This window comes from Lutjanus erythropterus, chromosome 24, assembly GCF_056507025.1.
Source record: "Lutjanus erythropterus isolate fLutEry1 chromosome 24, fLutEry1.hap2, whole genome shotgun sequence".
Taxonomy (NCBI): domain Eukaryota; kingdom Metazoa; phylum Chordata; class Actinopteri; order Lutjaniformes; family Lutjanidae; genus Lutjanus; species Lutjanus erythropterus.
This window is the reverse complement of record NC_139340.1, coordinates 15,037,390-15,056,601: the sequence shown is the minus strand read 5'-3', so window position 1 is coordinate 15,056,601 and position 19,212 is coordinate 15,037,390. Positions and strand designations below refer to the sequence as shown.

Sequence of the window (19,212 nt, the reverse complement as noted above, 5' to 3'; positions counted from 1 at the left end):
CTCTTCTGAGGCAGTGTTTGTTATCCTGTTCAAAGACCATGTTAAAAACTTTGAGTCGGTGCTGGATTGAACAAGTTTCAAGGATGGAGTAATCCATAGTCTCTGAATTTGAAATATTTATTAAATCATTTTCTAAGACATAGAGGTCACTCCCTGGTTTGGCTGTGGAGGCCTTGGAAGACTCTGATCATAGTTGTGTAAAATCATCTCACCTACCACTAATAAATTCTGTGGTCATTTCAGGATTGGCTGAGAGTCGATCTCATCTCTAAACTACTTTAAAAGTGTCAGGGAGATGAAAATGTATTCTGACCACACTGCACTGTCTCCCATCTAAACATGCCACTTTACCTTCCCTTCTTTTATGTAGGTGACATATTTTTAAAGACTTTTTGATTTTGACATGTTTAATTTGGCTCCTTTTTTTTGTCTAAGAACACTTTTTAAGAAAGGATCTATCAGATTTGAATACTTTCTTTTCATTTTCCTCCAAACATTTTTGCTTTTTCATTTTGTTTTGTATTCCTATTTTGTATTTTTCTTGGGTTTACGGCTCCTAACCCATCATCCACAAACACTGTGACTTTCTGAAGTGACTTTCCTCTGATGTTGTATTGATGCCATGTACTGCTGTTTCTCTGGTTTTGCTGCATGTGTGGGCGATGCAGCAGGTACTTGGGGTTAAATAGTTCTGAGTGTTTGTGCGTGTTTTGTGTGTTCTCTGTCGTGACTTCAGTTTGTTTTCTTTTGGTGTTATTTTTTGGTATTTGTCGTCTTTTTTGCCTGTTTGTAGATGTGTAACATGCGGTGTGTTTGTGGACCAGTCCGTCTGTCATGTTCAGTGTTTGCATTTTGTGTCGTGTTGGATGTTTGCAGGGACTGCTTGGTGTACTTGTGAGCGTATCTGTGTTTGTGATTCAGTCTACATTTGTGTGTGTTTAACGTCCACGTGTGTGTGTGCGCACAGGGGCAGTGTCACAGGTTTTGGACAGTCTAGAGGAGATTCATGCGTTGACGGACTGCAGTGAGAAAGACATGGACTTCCTCCATAGTGTCTTCCAGGATCAGCACCTCCACACCCTGTTAGATGTGAGTAGACCACAACACCAGGACCTCATCCTGAGTAATACCAACAGTGCCCAGTAGGTGTCATGACAAGTCAAGAGTCAGCGACATGCAGTATCTGTCCAACATGCAGCTTCTACCTATTACCTTACACACTATTGTTTAAGAATGTTTTTCATGTTTGATAAAATTCTCAAACTGTCCTGTTGCATTATCTGTGGAGCCTAATCATGTGTATGTGATTGTCATTTCAGCTTTACGATAAAATCAACACCAGGTCGTCCCCTCAGATCAGAAATCCTCCAAGTGATGGAGTGCAGAGAGCCAAAGAGGTGAGGAACTCGCTTCCCAGTTTGCAAACGCGTAGATGAACTGACAAAGTACACAGAGTAGGATTTAAGCACAGCAGTTTTAACAGCTTTTGACCTATTAATTGGGGCAAATTCACATGCTGACTAAATTATCTGCCAGCTACAGGTGCTCAAAAAGTACACACGCGAGGTTTGGTACACAGTCCTACTTACTACACCGAACTTTCATATTGTGTTGATTTTTTAGGTCACCGTGGACAAAACTGTTAGTGTTTCTACCGCAGTAACCACAAAAAATAAAGTCAAAAATAAAATGGTTCTTTGTAGCTGGTGAACACAGTGCTCACTGTAACTTTGTCTGTGAAAATATAAAAACAGAGACTTGTTTCATCTGATTTTAGGAGGATCTGACCTGGTGGGATCCAGGCAGATGGTCGTTAATTTTTGTAGGTCATGTCAAGGTATCAGTAATTAACTGAGACTTTCATAACCAGTTACAAACTCCTCGTAATAGCTTTAAGCTAACCTAGCTTCCTGTTGTGCAACACTGCGCTGTATAATAATAAATAAATTACCTTGATACCTTTAAACACATTTGTTAACATCACTATTAACTTGATCTTGGAGAAATTGTGAATGGGTCCAGATTTAAGTGCTGTTGAGCTCATAAAAGGCACTAGTTCAGCATAAATGAAAAAAGCCTTTATGGTTTTTGTCAAAATTATCAACAAAGGTCAATTAGTAAGACAGGCAGATAAAATCCTGTGAGCATTCTTCAGATCTACACATTTTTTCTATATCTTTTCTTCCCCAGGTACTGGAAACTATCTCATGTTACCCAGAGAACATGGAGGCCAAGGAGCTCAGGAGGATCCTCACACAGCCACACTTCATGGTGGGATATATTCCATAAACACACACACACACACACACAGCTACATACACATTGTTCATTCAGATCTTTTGGAGTGTCCGTGCAGAGAGCATGCTCACTGGTGTGTGAGAGATTACAACCTGATGTGTCAGAGGTAGGGCTCGTCTGACAATCCACATAACTCCCTCAGCCACAAAGCTGCTTAGTACCTGAGCTTGGCGAGCCCTCGGGTGGGGACGGGCACACACATAGGCAGAAGAGCGCGGACAGACGCATGTGCGGACGGCCTCCAGTCTGACTCCAGTGTGGACAGTTGCTTTAGTTGTGACCTTCAGCGCCACCAAATAAGTGTAGTGGCTGAAACAGACCTGGGAGGATATTATTCAAGGACTGAAGACTAAGTCTGAGGTGGATTACATGTAAAGGTATAACATTGTTAGAGTCTGTATTTCTATAGCTGCACTAGCTTGTTTTGTAGCTGCTGAGGTTTAATTTCTGCTTAGTTATTTTGTCGTACTCCTTTGATTCATTGTCACTTGTAAAACTGCACAGCAGCTAAGTGCAGGATGATAGAAGTTAGAATTAGAAGCGCAGCAGGCTGAGGTGTTTCCCTGTGCTGAATCAGGCTGTGACACTTACTGGAGCTGTCACGCCTTAGGGTTGGTTCAATCCAATTAGCCCGTCTTGCTCCCTGACCTGACCGGCTGGGTTTTTCATGCTGCGCTGCTACTAGCAGAATCACTGTGATGGGCTTTTTCATGGCAGCACATGGGCTGAAACATGTCTCACTTGCCAAATCTTCTGTGTAGTTTGCATTTCACGTATGAGGCAATGATCAGGGCGCTTTGTTCGTGTTAATTATTAACTTTGTAGGCAGTCGTTTAGTTGGTATTCGGTGCCAAACACTTGTTAGAATCTGCTGTTGATGCCTCTGTAAACATCTTGTTGTTCTTCTCTGTGGTTCACCATGAGCCTTCAGTGCCAGCTGTTTCAGCTCTCCATGACTGTCAGGCATCATCAGTGAACATGTTGTTGCTCTGATGAGCAGATGTGATCATTTGGCAAACGCAGCCAGTTGATGTGTTTGTAAAAACACTGTGTGTCAGTAACATGATTAGTGCCCAAAGAGGATTAGTGTAAGTCACACTCTTTCTAACAGAGCCATCCACTCAGAAACACTCAGTGATACTGTTATTATTTACTGCATGTCCTCTCCTCTTGACGGGGTTTTGGTAATACAGATTTATATTTATTAGTTTTTCACACAGGAGTGTTTCCTTCTCCAGTCTTTAAAGCCAACTTAGGATTCCACTCTGACACACATATATAATCTTATTAACACTTGCAGTGTTTATGGGCTTCTTTCCCACTGGGTTCACCTATAGAAAAACACAGGGGTCTACAGGAGACCGTAACATTCATACATCTGTCTGTGTCCACTCCAGGCTCTGCTGCAGACCCACGATGTGGTGGCCCATGAGGTCTACAGCGATGAGGCGCTGAGGGTGACCCCCCCGCCCACTTCACCTTACCTGAACGGAGACTCCCCAGACAGCACCAACGGAGACATGGACCTGGAGAACGTCACCAGGGTCCGCCTGGTCCAGTTTCAGAAGAACACTGATGAGCCCATGGTGTGTATACAGAAACATGGAGAAACACATGCTGCACATTGGTGCTCCTAAACTCACACGAATTTACTCACTTTGTCTTTTTAATCAAACTAGCTCCCTTCTGGATAAATGTTCTTTGATCATATTTAAAACTAAGTGCCAGCCTTAGTGACCAAGTTAATGCTTGACAGTTCACAGTAAAAGTATTGTCATGATTTGTTGTGAAGCAGGACCAAAACCATTGGCATCAACATTAACACAACAGTACAGTTCTGTTTTCACAGAATAGTCGAAACTGCTGTTACATGAAAGCAACAGACACACATGAAACCACACTAGAAACCTCATCAACTTTGCAAATCTGTGAATCACTAGAGGCTCATCTAGCTTGCCATTCATAAATCTTTCTGTCCAATCACCTGTCAGATTGTAGGTTGAGCCAACTGGTTTACTGTGACAACACAGTAAACCAGAGTGCATTACAGTTTGCCCTATTTCCAAGGAGGACCACAGTAATGCATTAGGTTGCATTTAAATGAATAGCTTAGCATGCTACAGTGAGCTGAACTGGGACTGTTCTGTCTGCAGTGGACGGTATTTATCCCTCTGACCCTCTGTCTGTCTCTTCTAGGGTATCACTCTGAAAATGAACGACCTCAACCACTGCATTGTGGCCCGAATCATGCATGGTGGAATGATTCATCGACAAGGTACACGTCCACAAGAAAATGATATGTGCAGCTTCACTCCACAGATGCATATTGAATAGGAAACATTAAGCCATCATGAATTTGAATTTCTCTGTTGGATGAATGTTCTTTAACTCAACCACTTATCATTTTGCCTCATTTTGAATCAAGAATTAATAAAAAAAAAAATTTAACTTTAACTTGCTGATACATGTAGACCTCCTTAATAATCATTTGGAATAAGTTGTATGTTCCTCTCTCTCTACTCTCTCTGGACTAACTTCTGGTAATTGAAATAACAATGAAATGTAACTCTTCCTTACATTAGTTGGGCTCCCCCCGGAGCCGTCTCAGTAACCCCCAGGGGTTTTCTTGGCCTCTGCTTTGCCAAGCGCTGATGTTTCAAAACCCAAGAGTCTCATTTGTAGCCTTTATTAATTCATTATTTCTCCGCTTCAGGGACTCTGCATGTAGGAGATGAGATCCGAGAGATTAATGGCATCAGCGTTGCCAATCAGACGGTAGAACAGCTCCAAAAGATGCTGGTAAGTCGCACACATCAGACTTTCTCCTCCACAGACTTCCCACAATTTGGACTGTGCAGGCAGCGTTTCTGGCCTTTAGTGATCGTATTTGTTTAATGCATGTATGTATTCAGTTTAGCGTGTATTATAGAATGAAACATATCTGATTTGCTTTTGAACCAAAATATTTTCCTTTGTGGATTAATGTTGCACCAGTGTTACTTAAAAGTAATGTTTTAATAGAATGAGACATCATGCTATGTTTGAAATATCAGATGCATAGTAGCAAGTAGCTTTATGTTCTTGCCATTACTGTTCCAGTAGATATTGTTTCCATTAAAAACTCACATCTAATGTGTTTTTATTTTCCTTGTGCGTGCAGAGGGAGATGAGGGGTAGCATCACCTTCAAGATTGTACCCAGTTACCGGTCCCAGTCCATGTCTTGCGAGGTAGGGAGTCACACACACACACTTAACTACATGTTAACCACTCTAAATTTAACTGCAGGTAAATGCAAATTCCATGATCCTTTTATAGGTCAAAGGTCAGTAAAGTGAAGCATGGCTGCTCTCATCTATATTCTGTTGGGGGATAAAAATTCTTAATTATTTTGCATATTCTGTTGCAGAAAGAGTCACCAGATTTGTCCCGACAGTCGCCTGCAAATGGACATGCTAGTGTCACAAGCTCCATCCTGGTATGTTTCTACTTCTGCTCTTCACGCTGACACACACACTCACTCACACACTTTTGTTTTCACAGAAATGACACAAGTTTAATAAAATGAAAACAGGCAAGCAAGTGACAGAGAACACATCACATCAAATATGGTTTCTTATTAAATTACTTTTATTAACATACAATGCAGACAATGTCATCACAAGAGCATCTTAAGCCAGTTTTGCTTTTTATGTTGCTGTTTGCATGAAACAAATATTAACACAAAGTTTTCTGTGATCCCAACCAGGACCTACCATCGACGATCCAGCCCAAAGGCCGTCTGGTGAGATTTACTAATTTTTTTTACGCCACAACTGCACAACTCCAATTAAGACTGTGTGCCTCCCTCCTTTGCCTTACAATGCGCTACTGATCTGACAAACTAACACTCATCCTAACAAGTCCAAATCTGCATGCGTGTACTGATGTGTATGTACTTAAAAGCACTCATGCATTCTTCCATTCCCATTCCATCTGTTTCTCTCCAATGTCAGGCCTTAACTCTAGTCTGCTTTGGCCTCCCTTGAACATTGGAAAGGATTCCTACATAGCTGTAAAAATGAGCAGATGTCTAGTTTTGTGGTAATATTTAATATTGTTGTATATTATGGCCTACTTGACAGGCGTCTTTACTTGCTAGATTGTATTAAGAACAAAGTCTAACAAAATTGTAGATGAAAAATGTTAGGAACCCTGATTTGTCTTGGTCAGTTCCTCTTAAATGCATTTCCCATTTGTCGATTTTGGCCATTTTTGTCTGTTTCATGATGCGTTTATCACGCTCCAGGATCACACACACACACATATATAATGCAGTTAAATATAACAGATTCAGCATTGAGTTCTGGGTCCTTCATCACACCTCCTTTGTTTATTCCCCCCAACGTTTTCTACTGCATGATATATGTGTAAGTGTGTGTGTGATGCTCTCAACCCCATAGATCTCCAGATCTGCTATCAAGGACAAATTGTCCATCAAGGTAAGATGTCTCTAAGTGGACCCTTCGTAGAAGTAGATCCCAGCTCCTCCCACCCCCATCGCAAAGTTCGATTCCTCATCATAGTGGTGTCTAGATCCCATGCTAGCTGTCAAGGCTTAATCTTCATACCTGGTTCGTCAGTGGACATAAAAGGCAACAAAATGTGCTTATGTGCATAAACCGTCAGTAAAACGGATACACCTGCAGACTGAGATGTGGTAAAGTGCTTTGTTCGACCATTTTTCGTCGTGCTCTTCATTTATCTAAATGTCTGTGCCCTTTGCTGCTTCGGCTTATATGCTCCCCCTCTTGATTTTCCCTCTGCTGTCTTTATCTTTTAATGACAAACGTCAGCGCTGCATTTCTAACTACTCAACATTTAGCAGCCAGTCTCCTCTCATATGGGCAGCTCGGCCCATCATATTGTGTCCCATATATTCTCCTGTTCTCTGCCGCTGTGTCAGCACCTAACAAACTTTTCTGTCTCACTGTCACGCCCTTGTAGATTTATGTACGTGCTCAGTTTGAGTATGACCCGGCGAAAGATGACCTCATCCCGTGTAAGGAGGCAGGCATTCGCTTCCGGGTGGGTGACATCATTCAGATTATCTCCAAGGACGACCACAACTGGTGGCAGGGAAAGCTGGAGAACACCAAGAACGGCACCGCGGGCCTCATCCCCTCACCTGAGCTGCAGGAGTGGTGAGTAGAACACCTGAAACAACACATACACATACAAATCAGTTGAGGCCATTTAACTGAACAGAACATCATGCATGGGTTCTTTCCAGGCGCGTGGCGTGTATAGCGATGGAGAAGACCAAACAGGAACAGCAGGCCAGCTGTACCTGGTTTGGCAAGAAGAAGAAACAGTACAAAGACAAGTACCTGGCCAAGCACAACGCAGGTGAGCCAACTGACAGTGCAACAGAACTCACAAGTTAACTCACTACAAGCATTTAATTTGATAGCTCAGCCAGTAGCTCAGTAAAGCAGAAGAGTGCAAGTCAAAGAGAAGAGAACGTGCTGTTGACCCTAATTAAGAGTGTAAGACATCCACTCTTTAATTACAGCTGAAGGTAGCTCTGTGAAATTGGTGTCAGGGACTCACTAGTTATGTGTCATACAGCTCATAGATGATTTTGGAGCACACTTTCACTTGTTAAAAAAAAATCAGATGTTTTGATTGAAGCAGCTAGGTTGTTGCACTTTTGTAACGTCCGGTGTGTGCTGCACGCCTGTTGCGTTTTCCCTCTGACAGACCTCTCCTACTGCTGCCTCGTTTTTCAGTAACTAACAGTGTTGCAATTAACAGCTTTTGATGTTAACCAATTTTTGTTATGGTGGTGTATTTTTTTTTGTTCAACTTGTCTTCTTTTATGGTGTCTTTTTTATTAACCCTTCCGCTCCCACCCTTTGTCCATATTTCATGCTGTCTCTTACCCAATGACATGGCTGCATGTAAGTAACTCCAGACAGCTGGCGTCCAGCTTCTGTGTTTTTCTTCCTTCCTCCTCTTTCTGCTTTGTAACCTCGTCCTCCTCCTAATGTCTCCTTGACTTTTGAATGACGGCCGCTTTGTTTGGTCATATTGGAAATGTAATTCAAATTGACGAGATGTTAGTCAGCTTGGTTATGTTTTTCTGTCTGACCAAGGCTAGTGCAAATAAGCAAGTTTTTAATGCTTTTTCAAGGTACTTGACCTTCCTCAGGTCTGCCTGGTGCTTGTTTGAACTACCAGTTGGTGTACATTATGGCATTATTTGAATAACTCAGCTCTAAATATGAAAAACCCATCTGACTGAGCACAGTTGATTTAAGCCACAGGGACAAAACATTGAAATTAATGTTAATCTCATTAGCACTGGCTTTGCTTGTGCCCTTTCTGATTTTCTATTAGCTCTGCATTTATTTATTAAGATTTGTGTTTGCACTGTTGTGGAATATGCACACTCAGTTTATTACTCTCAACTAATGCAGTGTGATACAACAGCCCTGCAGTTAATGTCATGTTGAGTTTTAGTTTTAACTTGTGCTGATGAATTGTTTTCTGATTTACTGAGAGGTGTTTTTAATATTTGGTCTATCCCATTTATGAGTAGAAAAAGGCTTTAGTATATAACCCAATACAAGCCTGCAAAATAACCAATACTTGAATCAACACCTCTGTAACACAAGCTCAAACAAAACTCAACAGACATTGCTCTACAGTCCTTATAATTTACATTTCCAATTAACCCCTGAATTTAACACACCCAACCATATGTTTTGTCCTTTACAGCTGATGCTGTGCTAACCTCCTGTTTCTCCTCTGTTCTGCAGTGTTTGACCAATTAGATCTGGTGACATATGAGGAAGTGGTGAAACTGCCATCTTTCAAGAGGAAAACGCTGGTTTTGCTTGGTAAGTAAATGCGAAACGGAAGAGGTGTAAAGCCACGTGTGAAATTTTTTTTTGAGCTGCATGTTTATTCTCAGAAATCAAATTTTACACATATGGCTGTAATCCTCTTCCGTAGTAAGCACAGAAATGGTGGGGCTTATTTGTTCATATAGGGCAGGATGTCCAAAACACAGAATAATTCAGAGAATTCAAACACAGTTCTGAGAATGAAGTCAGAACCGTGAGTTTGAAAATTCCTGCCCTACATGAATAAATTAACTCCCTGTATACAGCCTTTACTATGGAAGAGGATCAGGCCCACAAGTTTTCATTTCTGAAAATAAAGTCAGATTCTAATTTCTCCCGATAGTTTAAACTATGCATGATAAATATTGGAGCCAATAAAGTATTGTCTGATTTTGGCCTACCATAGCTTTACCACATAGGCACATAACAGTTGATAAATTGATAATTTAACTGATAAATATTGGCTGCAATATTTATCGAAGCCTTTATTTTTGAAGTGGGTGTATCAGGCACTGATCTACAGTCAGTGTACGACTTACCATAGATGGTTGTTGATAGGCCCACAGTTTGAAGAAGCAGTGTAGGAAGCTAAGGGGGGGACTATTATAGCAGTGAAATGTATTTTAGCTACAAAAAAAACCCCCAATCAAAGTCATATCAAAGAAATGAACATTTGGCTTACATGACAGAGGTTTCCCCTCAGAAAAGATGCAAAGTAAAGCAGACAAAATATTCAAAACATTTAAACTCATAATTTAGGTGACAAACATACATTATGCTGCTGAATTTGTCCACAGCACTACATAGCTCAGCTTCCATGCAGGCACTGCTTCTCCAAGCTGGGGGTGTGCTGGCTGCCATCTACTGTAGGTAATACACTGACTATGGTTAAGTACCTCATACAACCCCACTTCAAATAATCCGTATCCCTTTAAGTCGGGGTTGAGTACAGTATTATCTCCTCTTTGTAACTGTTGACCTGAAGTGCTTCCTCTCTATCCTCCTCAACACTCACAAGGTGTTCTGCTCTACAAAGGAGGTCATCAACACTGACCTTTATTCTGTAAATGGGGGTTAGCACAGAAGTCCAATAACAGAACACCACTCGGGTTCTGTTCCCCCCAATCACACCCCTCCAGTTAACACTGTCGCCAACCACCTGGGTGTTGAAGTCCCCCCAGCACAACGACAGAGTCCCCAGTCGGAGCACTTTCCAGCACCCCTCCCAAGGTCTCCAAGAAAGCCGGGTACTCTGCACTGCTGTTGGGCCCATAGGCCAAAACAACAGTGAGGCACCTATCCCCTACCCGAAGGCGCAGGGCGACAACCCTCTCATTCATCGGGGAAAACTCCAGCACATGGCGGCTGAGCTGCTGGGCTATAAGCAAGCCCACACCAGCCTGCCGCCTCTCACCGTGGGCAACTCCAGAGTAGAAAAGAGTCCAGCCTCTCTCAAGGAGTTGGGTTCCAGAGCCCAGACTGTGCGTGGAGGTGAGCCCGACTATCTCTAGCCGGTACCGCTCAACCTCCTGCACTAGCTCAGGCTCCTCCCCCCCCAGCAAGGTGACATTCCTTGTCTCAACACTTAGATTCCATACATACATCTAATTACAACTGTTACCCTCCCTTTTGTCTGCTGGTTGGATGGTGATAGAATCATCCGTCTGGATATTATCAGAGCTCTCTCTTCCTGCAGATAACTGGCTGCTGAGCTTTACTCTAAAGGTCCACACAGTTCTTGTGCTCAGTCTGGAAGCTCGGAATCTGTTATTCCATCAACTGTGACTTCTTTTGTACTTTATATCCCTGTGGAACACTTTGGGATGCATTGATGACCCATTGCTCCTTTTGAATCTGTAACTGTTCTTTTCTTGCATAGATGTTCACTTCAGGAGTGTCTTTACATTTAGTCTCCTGGAATGAGTTCTCATGAGTCTGCAGCAGGTGATGAAGCAGCATGTTGTAACTGTGTTACTGTTGGATTTTTGTTCAGATATCCTCCAACAGCACTGTGTAATTATCATGTCTAACAATTTTCTCGTCAAAATGGCGTCCGCTCTGAAGCCCTCCTCTAATGATATAAGCTTAATTAATACATGTCAATCCCATGCTTCTGTATAAACCTTATATTGGATGCTTAACTGCCTGTGGTTCTAACACTGAGCAATTCTGACCACAAATTTGACCACATGACTCATCCATGTTGGTCCACAACAGGAAAGGGAAGTGTGAGAGATTGTGGTCAAGATTGTGCCAAGGAGGAACCTCTTTCCAACATCTGATCTGACAGTCATTGTACTAATATGCACTGAAGAATAGGTTTCATCAAGTATATTTTCAAACAATACTCAAATGCCCATGCATTCATGGGCTGATAACATAATATACATAATAATATAGCATCTGAGTATTGTATGAAGATAGACATGAAGACAGTCTGAAAAAAGCTGACACCATTTTGAGGAAGCCGGAATAAAGATTTAAGTTGATATAAGTTTGAACATCTGTGCAAGAAAAAGACAGTTACAGGAAATGGAAAACAACATTTCTAAGAACCAGCGTCTCAGTGTGACCTCCATCACAGTGAATAAAATCATCATAGGTACTGAGCGTGCATGTCAACACATTAAAAACAAGAACAAAGTGGACCTTTAACATGAGGATGTAGAGTAACGTCAGGCTACCAAAATTAAATATCTCTCTGGAAAAAAAACATAAGTCTGAAGTTTCACAAAGATGATTCTATCACCATCGTACTGGCGGACAATGAAAGCTGTGAAGGAGACGTGACTAAAAACAAAACAAAAGTACAAATGCTTCTTTTTGACGACAGCACCTAAACTCAACTCAGATCCCACACAGCAATACAAGGCTGCCAGTTGCAAACATAACAGACTGGAACAAGAAAACATGTTGATCTACAACCTCTAAGAAGGTAAAGCAGAAAACACACAACACGCCAAAGCTTTAACATAAAACAGATCAACATTTGGCTGTAGGTGAACACCAGACCAAAAACAACCACACCATCAACAGGAGTCAGAGGGAAGCCAGAGAAAGATTAAGGCCGCCTGTTTTTAGAATTGAGCAAACATTTGCTTAAGAATCATTATTAACTTCAACAGAAAGACTGCAAACATTTCTAGCAGCTATATTACAGTTTAGATGTGTCTGTTACTGGATTGACCAACTTGTCTAATTGTCTCTGTTATCTCCTTTCATTCAGGTGCACACGGAGTCGGCAGGAGGCACATTAAGAACACACTGATTACCAAACATCCTGACCGCTTCGCCTACCCCATACCACGTAAGGACACACACTCGCCAACTACACAAGTGCAACAAAACATGTGAGGTGGTTACATATACCACGCTGAAAATAACTCTCCAGACCACAGCAATATAAATTCACCAAAATGACCTAGCAGCGTTCTTATCCAAGGTTTTTTTATGTAATCCTGCATAGGAGAGAGACATCAACGAGTCTGAACAAGTCTGATTTTAAGGCTCAAAAGATGCAATAATGTAGTCAGAATTTCATGTATAACCCTTGGCAACACAAAGGCAGGCAGACACACACAGACTCAGTGTCATCCATTATTTCTGCCGCCCTTTACGTATTTCCATCTCTGTCCCTCTTCTGAACTGTCTATCGACCTGTCTCTCTGCTCAGACACGACTCGACCTCCCAAGAAGGACGAGGAGAACGGAAAGAACTACTACTTTGTGTCTCACGACCAGATGATGCAGGACATCAGCAACAACGATTACCTGGAGTACGGCAGCCATGAGGACGCCATGTATGGAACCAGGCTGGAGACGATCAGGCAGATCCACACACAGGGCATGATCTCCATCCTGGATGTTGAACCACAGGTGACAAACAGACTTTTAGTGACATGCATTTTCCATGATAATCAGCTGTCATTTAATTGCAAATAAAGTTTTAAAATCTATCACTCGTTGCCTTCACTGATGTCAGTTCTGTTCAACTCACTGCAGACTGCCTCCAGTCAGAAGCAAAAAAGGTGATGCCAATTATGAGCACATGAATTCAGTGTTTGTTTTCATTTGTTTCACTATTTTACACTGATTAGAATAGATGTGATTGAATTTAAGGGGTTGACTTGAAATAAAATTGCCTTAATGTTTTGTTTTTTTAATATTTTGGGCTTTTATGCCTTTTGCCAGCTGAAAGTGGGAGAAAGTACAGGAATGGCATGCAGTAAAGTGCCATAGGCAGGAGTCAATCCCACAGCCACTGCAGTGGACTCACAGCCTCGATAGGTGGGGTAAACACTGCACCAACTGAGCTACCAGACCCCAAATTACCTTAATGTTGAATATCATTATTGCTTAATTATTTTTGTTCAATAGAATTAGATTTTTTTTTGTGTTATGCAGACAAAGGCAGAACATTTTGTTTTGTTTTGATCCATCTAGGTTTTCTCAAGGTAGCCTCCAGTTGTACAAGCCTCTTATTAAAACACTACATTTCCATTTTACTTAAGTTCTACCAACATTTCACACATTTGCTTACAGTTCATTTTGAAAAGTAGTTAAACTAGCCAACAGCATTAATGTTGTTAAAACTTGCTCAACCTGAAACATCTGCAGCTGTAAACATACATGCAACACACACATTAATGCAGCAGTCTCAACTCACAGCTTTTCATTAACTATTATACAGCAGCCTGAGCTCAACTTCACACTTTATGGCTAAAGTACATAACTACCTCTGAGCGGCAACCAGCGGAAACACTGAAAACTCATCTGCTGCTCCCAGGTTGAAGAACTGCTGAATTAAAATGAAAATGTTTGTGTGTGTCTCTCATCAGGCCCTAAAGATCCTCAGGACAGCTGAGTTTGCTCCCTACGTTGTGTTCATCGCAGCTCCCACCATCACCCCGGGCATGACTGAGGTACTGTCACAAATACAACACAAATACTTTGCTGCCTCCTCTCTGACTCATCCTAGTTTGTTTAAGTTAACTTCACCTGCACGTACTAACTCTCATTCAGTCCGAAAGCACTTCACACTGGCGTTTTAGTCTGAATTCAGAGGCAATTCAAACAAAGCCAGCGTGAAAACCACATTAATTTCTATTTCCGTCATCCTTTTTTGCTTTGCTCGATGTGTCTCTAACTGCACGTGTCCTGTTTGCTTTAAGCATGTTTGTATTTTCTTTGGCATGCCTGTTTTTATTTGCACTCAAGGTTCCAAAGTGGTGCAGGAAACTGCCTGTAAGTACTGGTTAAATGGTGTGAGTCTTAGCTTGTTTGGAGATTATAGAAAGGCACGTCTGGCCTCTGTGTTTGTGTAGCTCCAGTAGTTGTCTAGCTTTGTCCACTCTTATTCCTCCTGATTTCCTCTAAATCCTCTAATCCCTCTAATAATCCTCTTAATTGTGTGTTCTCTCAGTGGTGCATCTTCATTTTTGATGCAGACTCATGCATCGCTGTCTGTTTTGGCCCAACTCTGCCTCCCTATTTCATTTTTCCTCTCCTTCTTGTATCCTGCATGATTCAGGGGAAACATCTAACTGCAATATATCTGATCAAGATTATTATTTAGACTGTATTTTTTTTTCCCATAAACTTCAGGACTGCATTGGTGGTCTACTTAGTGTTTAACAAGATAAGTTTGTATCAAGGTCAATTACTTTTTTATACACATTTACAATTACAGATTGGACTGTTTGTTGTTTATGCATTGCTGCTACTTTCTTAGGGAAACAACTTAGCTCATTTTTGGTAAGTGGTCATATCACAGGTAGATTTGGCCTTATTTAGTCATTGTCAAAAACACATTTTTAAGTAGCATTATATTTATATTTATAACTCAACAACTGATAGGCACCAAGCAAGCAACCTCTAAAAACTGCACTTTAAATAATTCAAACTATCCATTTAAGACATTGCAAATTACAAAAAGCAACTTGGCGTTTAAAAATTACACTCCCAATGTGACTTTAATGTACTTTAAATATGCATGAATTAACGCATGATTATATAGAACTGGACCACAAATGGACCCTTGAAACCCATCACACATGACAGACGAACACTGAGACCAGTCACTGAACTCCCTCTCTCTATCCTCAACCCCACACTCAGGACGACTCTCTTCAGCGGCTCCAGAAGGAATCGGAGATGCTGCAGCGGACCTACGCCCACTACTTCGACCAGACCATCATCAACAACGAGATCGACGACACCATCCGACTGCTGGAGGAGGCGGTGGACCTGGTGTCCACCACTCCTCAGTGGGTCCCCGTCTCCTGGGTCTACTGACACACACTCAACGGCATTTAGCTCCTCATCACCCTGAACGATCCATCTCTGATCTCTGATCCAACAATGGATGCTAAACTTTGGTCAAAAATCCCCTTGAATCACGTCTCTCTCTCTCATCAGAATCATAACATTTCTGTAGATAAACTGTTGCTGAAAAAGAGGGAAATGAAGAAACTAATGACTCACGACAGAGACTTCATCCAGCCCCCAACCCCTTTTTCTCAACAGCCTCAAAGGCATATTGTTGTGTACATATATACATATATATATATAAATGATAAAAAACTAAGTGAATATGGTTCTGTCCTTATATAGTTGAAGGGTGGGGAGTGGAGGGGCAGTGTGGTAGATATTTTGTACTTTTCTTTTCTAATCGATGGATGGGTGGTAACATTGGAAAGGCAATAGCGAGCATGACCATAAAGCAGTCTTATGTGGGTGCCTGTGTGTGTGTTGACCTTTAAAGGCACTTCTTGTGGTACTCTGTGTCCTCCCCGATCTCCTCGGCCCCTGTGAAAAACAAGCCGAAATTTGAAGCACATTAGAAGCTGCTACAGTGGCGACAAGTTAAACTCCCTCAGCTCCAAATGCAAGTTTGAGTGAAGCAAAAAGCACAGGAAACTTAGCAGTTTCTTTCACCCGCCTTCCCTCAGCCCCGTTATTTATTTCAACGGCCCTCTGTGCCTGTCAGTCTGTCGAAGGAGCACATTGCATCCCTCTGCACTGTCTCTCCGTGTGTTGCTGTAGCCTGTTGTACCATGCTTCCCCCCCTCTCTCTCAACCTCCGACGGTCTTTGTTTACATCTCAGTTTGCACAAAAATGGACAATGAAGAAGAAGAAGAAGACATGTACTGCATCTCGTCACCTCACAGTTTTCATTTGGTCTTGCCTACTCTCTTCTTGGCTGTGTTTACCCCCTCTCCCTCCGCTAATCAGTGGTCGATGGACCTGGGATATTGTTCTTGGGGCATGATCAGCTATGAAAAAGCACTTACATCCACCACTAAACATGGCTCCCAGGAAAAAAAAAAAAAAAAAAAGCTAACGGAAAGAAGAAAAATAAACTGCCTTATCAGAGCCTCGGGGAAGGAGTCGGTAACACCTATGCACACCCCTGGTTTCTGCCAGGCAGGCCGCCACGACAACCAGTTACTTCTTTCCTCAAACAGTGAGCCATGCTTGTTAAAATTAAGTGTTCATAGGAATGTCGGTGTGGAAGGGGAGGGCCTCATGTAGGTGGGATAAATCCAATCCTAGAGCCACCGTTTTGGAACTGTTAACTGTTGTCTTTAAAAATATAAAAAGGAGTATTCTTGTTTTGAGGGAGAGAAAAATAACTCTAAATTTTGTGTGTAAATGTTTCAATGGTGCGTACGTCATATGAGTGAATTACCAAGAGCCAGTGTATATTAATCCTTAAAAGAAGCTCAGTATGTGACATAACCTCTTCATGCTTTACCAGAAGTGGCACGACGCTGCCGCACCCGCAGCAGCTCAGTATGCAGGCACATCAGTCGAAGGGTCTTCAAAAAAAACCCCCATAAAATTAAAAAAAAGTCAATATTTTCACCTGTGTGGTGCGGCTGCTGTTGTTCCACTTCAAGTAAAGCGTTTTCATTTCAAGTCCTGTGTAAATTACCTCTGCAAATGACAAAAGCAGCTCTTCTGTATGAAATGTTGTTCTTTTTTGTTATTTCATTTTTAAAAAAAATATATTTCCTTTTACGTGTTTAAAGTAAATTGCCTTGTCTTCATTCTATTTCTATTTTGGCTAACCGGAGATGAACTGAGTCGGCAGCAGAAGGTAAAGGAGGCTGCTGAGAAATGGACTTCAACAATCTTATCCATTGTTCCAAAGATAAAAGTGGAAGAGAACCGAAATGTGACCATCCGATCCAATAGCTCAGGCTGTAAGAGGATGGGTTGGGAGGTTGACCTTGTGGGTTCAAATCTTATCACCCTCTGTGACTTTTGAAAGCCAAAGTCCCAAGAAAAAGGTGAAAACCTCTCAGAACCAAAGCTTGACTGTCTGCTCCGATAGCGCAGGTCTTAAGGCGAAGGCTTTGGATTCTGAGGTCGTGTGTTCGAATCTTACCACCCTCAGGGACTTTTGAAAGCCAAAGTCCCAAGAAAAAGGTGAAAACCTCTCAGAACCAAAGCTTGCCCGTCAGCTCTGATAGCGCAGGTCTTAAGGCGAAGGCTTTGGACTCTGAGGTCGTGTGTTCGAATCTTATCACACTCGGTGACTTTTGAAAGCCAGAGTCCCAAGAAAAAGGTGAAAACCTCTCAGAACCAAAGCTTGACCGTCAGCTCTGATGGCGCAGGTCTTACGACCAAGTCTCTGGACTTTGAGGTCGTGTGTTCGAATCTTACCACCCTCAGCAAATTTTGAAGTCCAACACCTAAAGTGAAGAGATAAAAGCGCCCGGAGAAGTGGTTCAAGTGTGTTGGGTAACTTGGTGGCGTGGTGGTTAGAACATGGAACGTTGTCATCGCGGGGTGACAAGCAGCGCAGCGGTTCGAATCCACCCGTCACCGGGCCCTAGCACGGATGCGGATGCGGAGGCGGGTAGTGGAGGGGGCCGTGTCCCCTCCCAAGTTTCCCCAGCTACAGAGGTAGGGGGTTATGCTACAGAGACGCACGACTGGGAATTTTACTGAAATGTAAAGATTTGCCTCGCTAAATGCTAATGCTAATGCTAATCAACACCTACCTACACTTAATTACTTAATTATATACTTAATTACTTACATACTTTAATTACATACTTAATTACACTTGAAAACACTTAGTTACTAAGTAATTCTTAATTAAGTTACTTAATTAAGAATGTAGGAAACACATACCTGCCACCTACCAGCCAGCCATTATAGTATATACTAATATATATATATATATATACACACACACATATACTAGTATATATAGTATATTATATATACTATATAGCATATATAGACACTATAAAATATAGTTTAAGCATTTAATATGTGCAGAAACCTGCCTTTTTCCTGGCTGAGCTGTTCCTGCAGTAGCTGGCGGTCAGGGTGGTCCAGGAAAACAAAATGGCGGCACCCAGGTAGAAACTCCACCAGGAAGTGGCAATCGGGGGGGGGGGGGGCTCGTTAAGGCAAAGTGGCAACACCTGGGTAGAACCTCCACCACAGCCTACAAGTAGCAGCCTGGTGTCAATCGCCCCCTCTCTCTCAACAGGGCTCCCCAGCTCCATGGCTCCCCGGTTTGGCTCATCTCTCCTGCTTTTCTGCCTGCAAAACACACATCCCAGTCACTACTGATGCCTCCATATCCACACCTCGTACCTTTTTGTAAATCATTATGTTGGCTTAGTTTTACCTGGCTGTTCTTTTTGGCTGTATATTTGTCATAAACCAGCTGAATGTATGTGAGAAATATGCAGCCAAAAAACCCTGGTCCTCAAAGCACACTGCCCTGCATGTTTTAGACGTTTCCCTGCTCCAAGACACCTAATTCAAATGATCAGGTTGTTGTCAGGCTTCTGCAGAGCCTTGATGATGAGCTGATCATGTGAATCAGGTGTGTTGGAGCAGGGAAACGTCTAAAACATGCAGGGCAGTGTGCTTTGAGGACCAGGGTTGGGAAACACTGGCTTAGACAATACATGTTGGCTGTGATAACCATGTGGTTTTTGCTTTCACCATGTGCTCACTCAGCAGGCTTGACTTCGTTGGACAATGACCGTAAAAC

General features: G+C 42.1%; 1 protein-coding gene across 4 annotated transcripts in view; it reads left to right on the top strand.

Annotated features, from left to right (window-relative positions):
• LOC146304829 (peripheral plasma membrane protein CASK-like) overlaps positions 1–17,225 on the top strand; it is a 50,888-nt gene extending 33,663 nt beyond the window's left edge. For 2 of the 4 annotated variants that reach the window (XM_084713947.1, XM_084713946.1), the window contains 16 exons: positions 968–1,089; positions 1,320–1,397; positions 2,191–2,271; positions 3,696–3,884; positions 4,495–4,573; positions 5,012–5,097; positions 5,459–5,527; positions 5,707–5,775; positions 6,046–6,081; positions 7,284–7,480; positions 7,570–7,685; positions 9,101–9,181; positions 12,414–12,494; positions 12,861–13,063; positions 14,026–14,109; positions 15,305–17,225. In XM_084713947.1, coding sequence (XP_084570073.1) covers positions 968–1,089; positions 1,320–1,397; positions 2,191–2,271; positions 3,696–3,884; positions 4,495–4,573; positions 5,012–5,097; positions 5,459–5,527; positions 5,707–5,775; positions 6,046–6,081; positions 7,284–7,480; positions 7,570–7,685; positions 9,101–9,181; positions 12,414–12,494; positions 12,861–13,063; positions 14,026–14,109; positions 15,305–15,481 — 1,748 coding nt within the window. In that variant the 3' untranslated portion in view covers positions 15,482–17,225. Of the gene's footprint in view, positions 1–967; positions 1,090–1,319; positions 1,398–2,190; positions 2,272–3,695; positions 3,885–4,494; positions 4,574–5,011; positions 5,098–5,458; positions 5,528–5,706; positions 5,776–6,045; positions 6,082–6,739; positions 6,779–7,283; positions 7,481–7,569; positions 7,686–9,100; positions 9,182–12,413; positions 12,495–12,860; positions 13,064–14,025; positions 14,110–14,404; positions 14,432–15,304 lie in introns of all 4 variants that reach the window. The other 2 variants (XM_084713944.1, XM_084713945.1) reach the window with 2 other exon arrangements.
• The last annotated feature ends 1,987 nt before the right edge of the window (positions 17,226–19,212 follow it).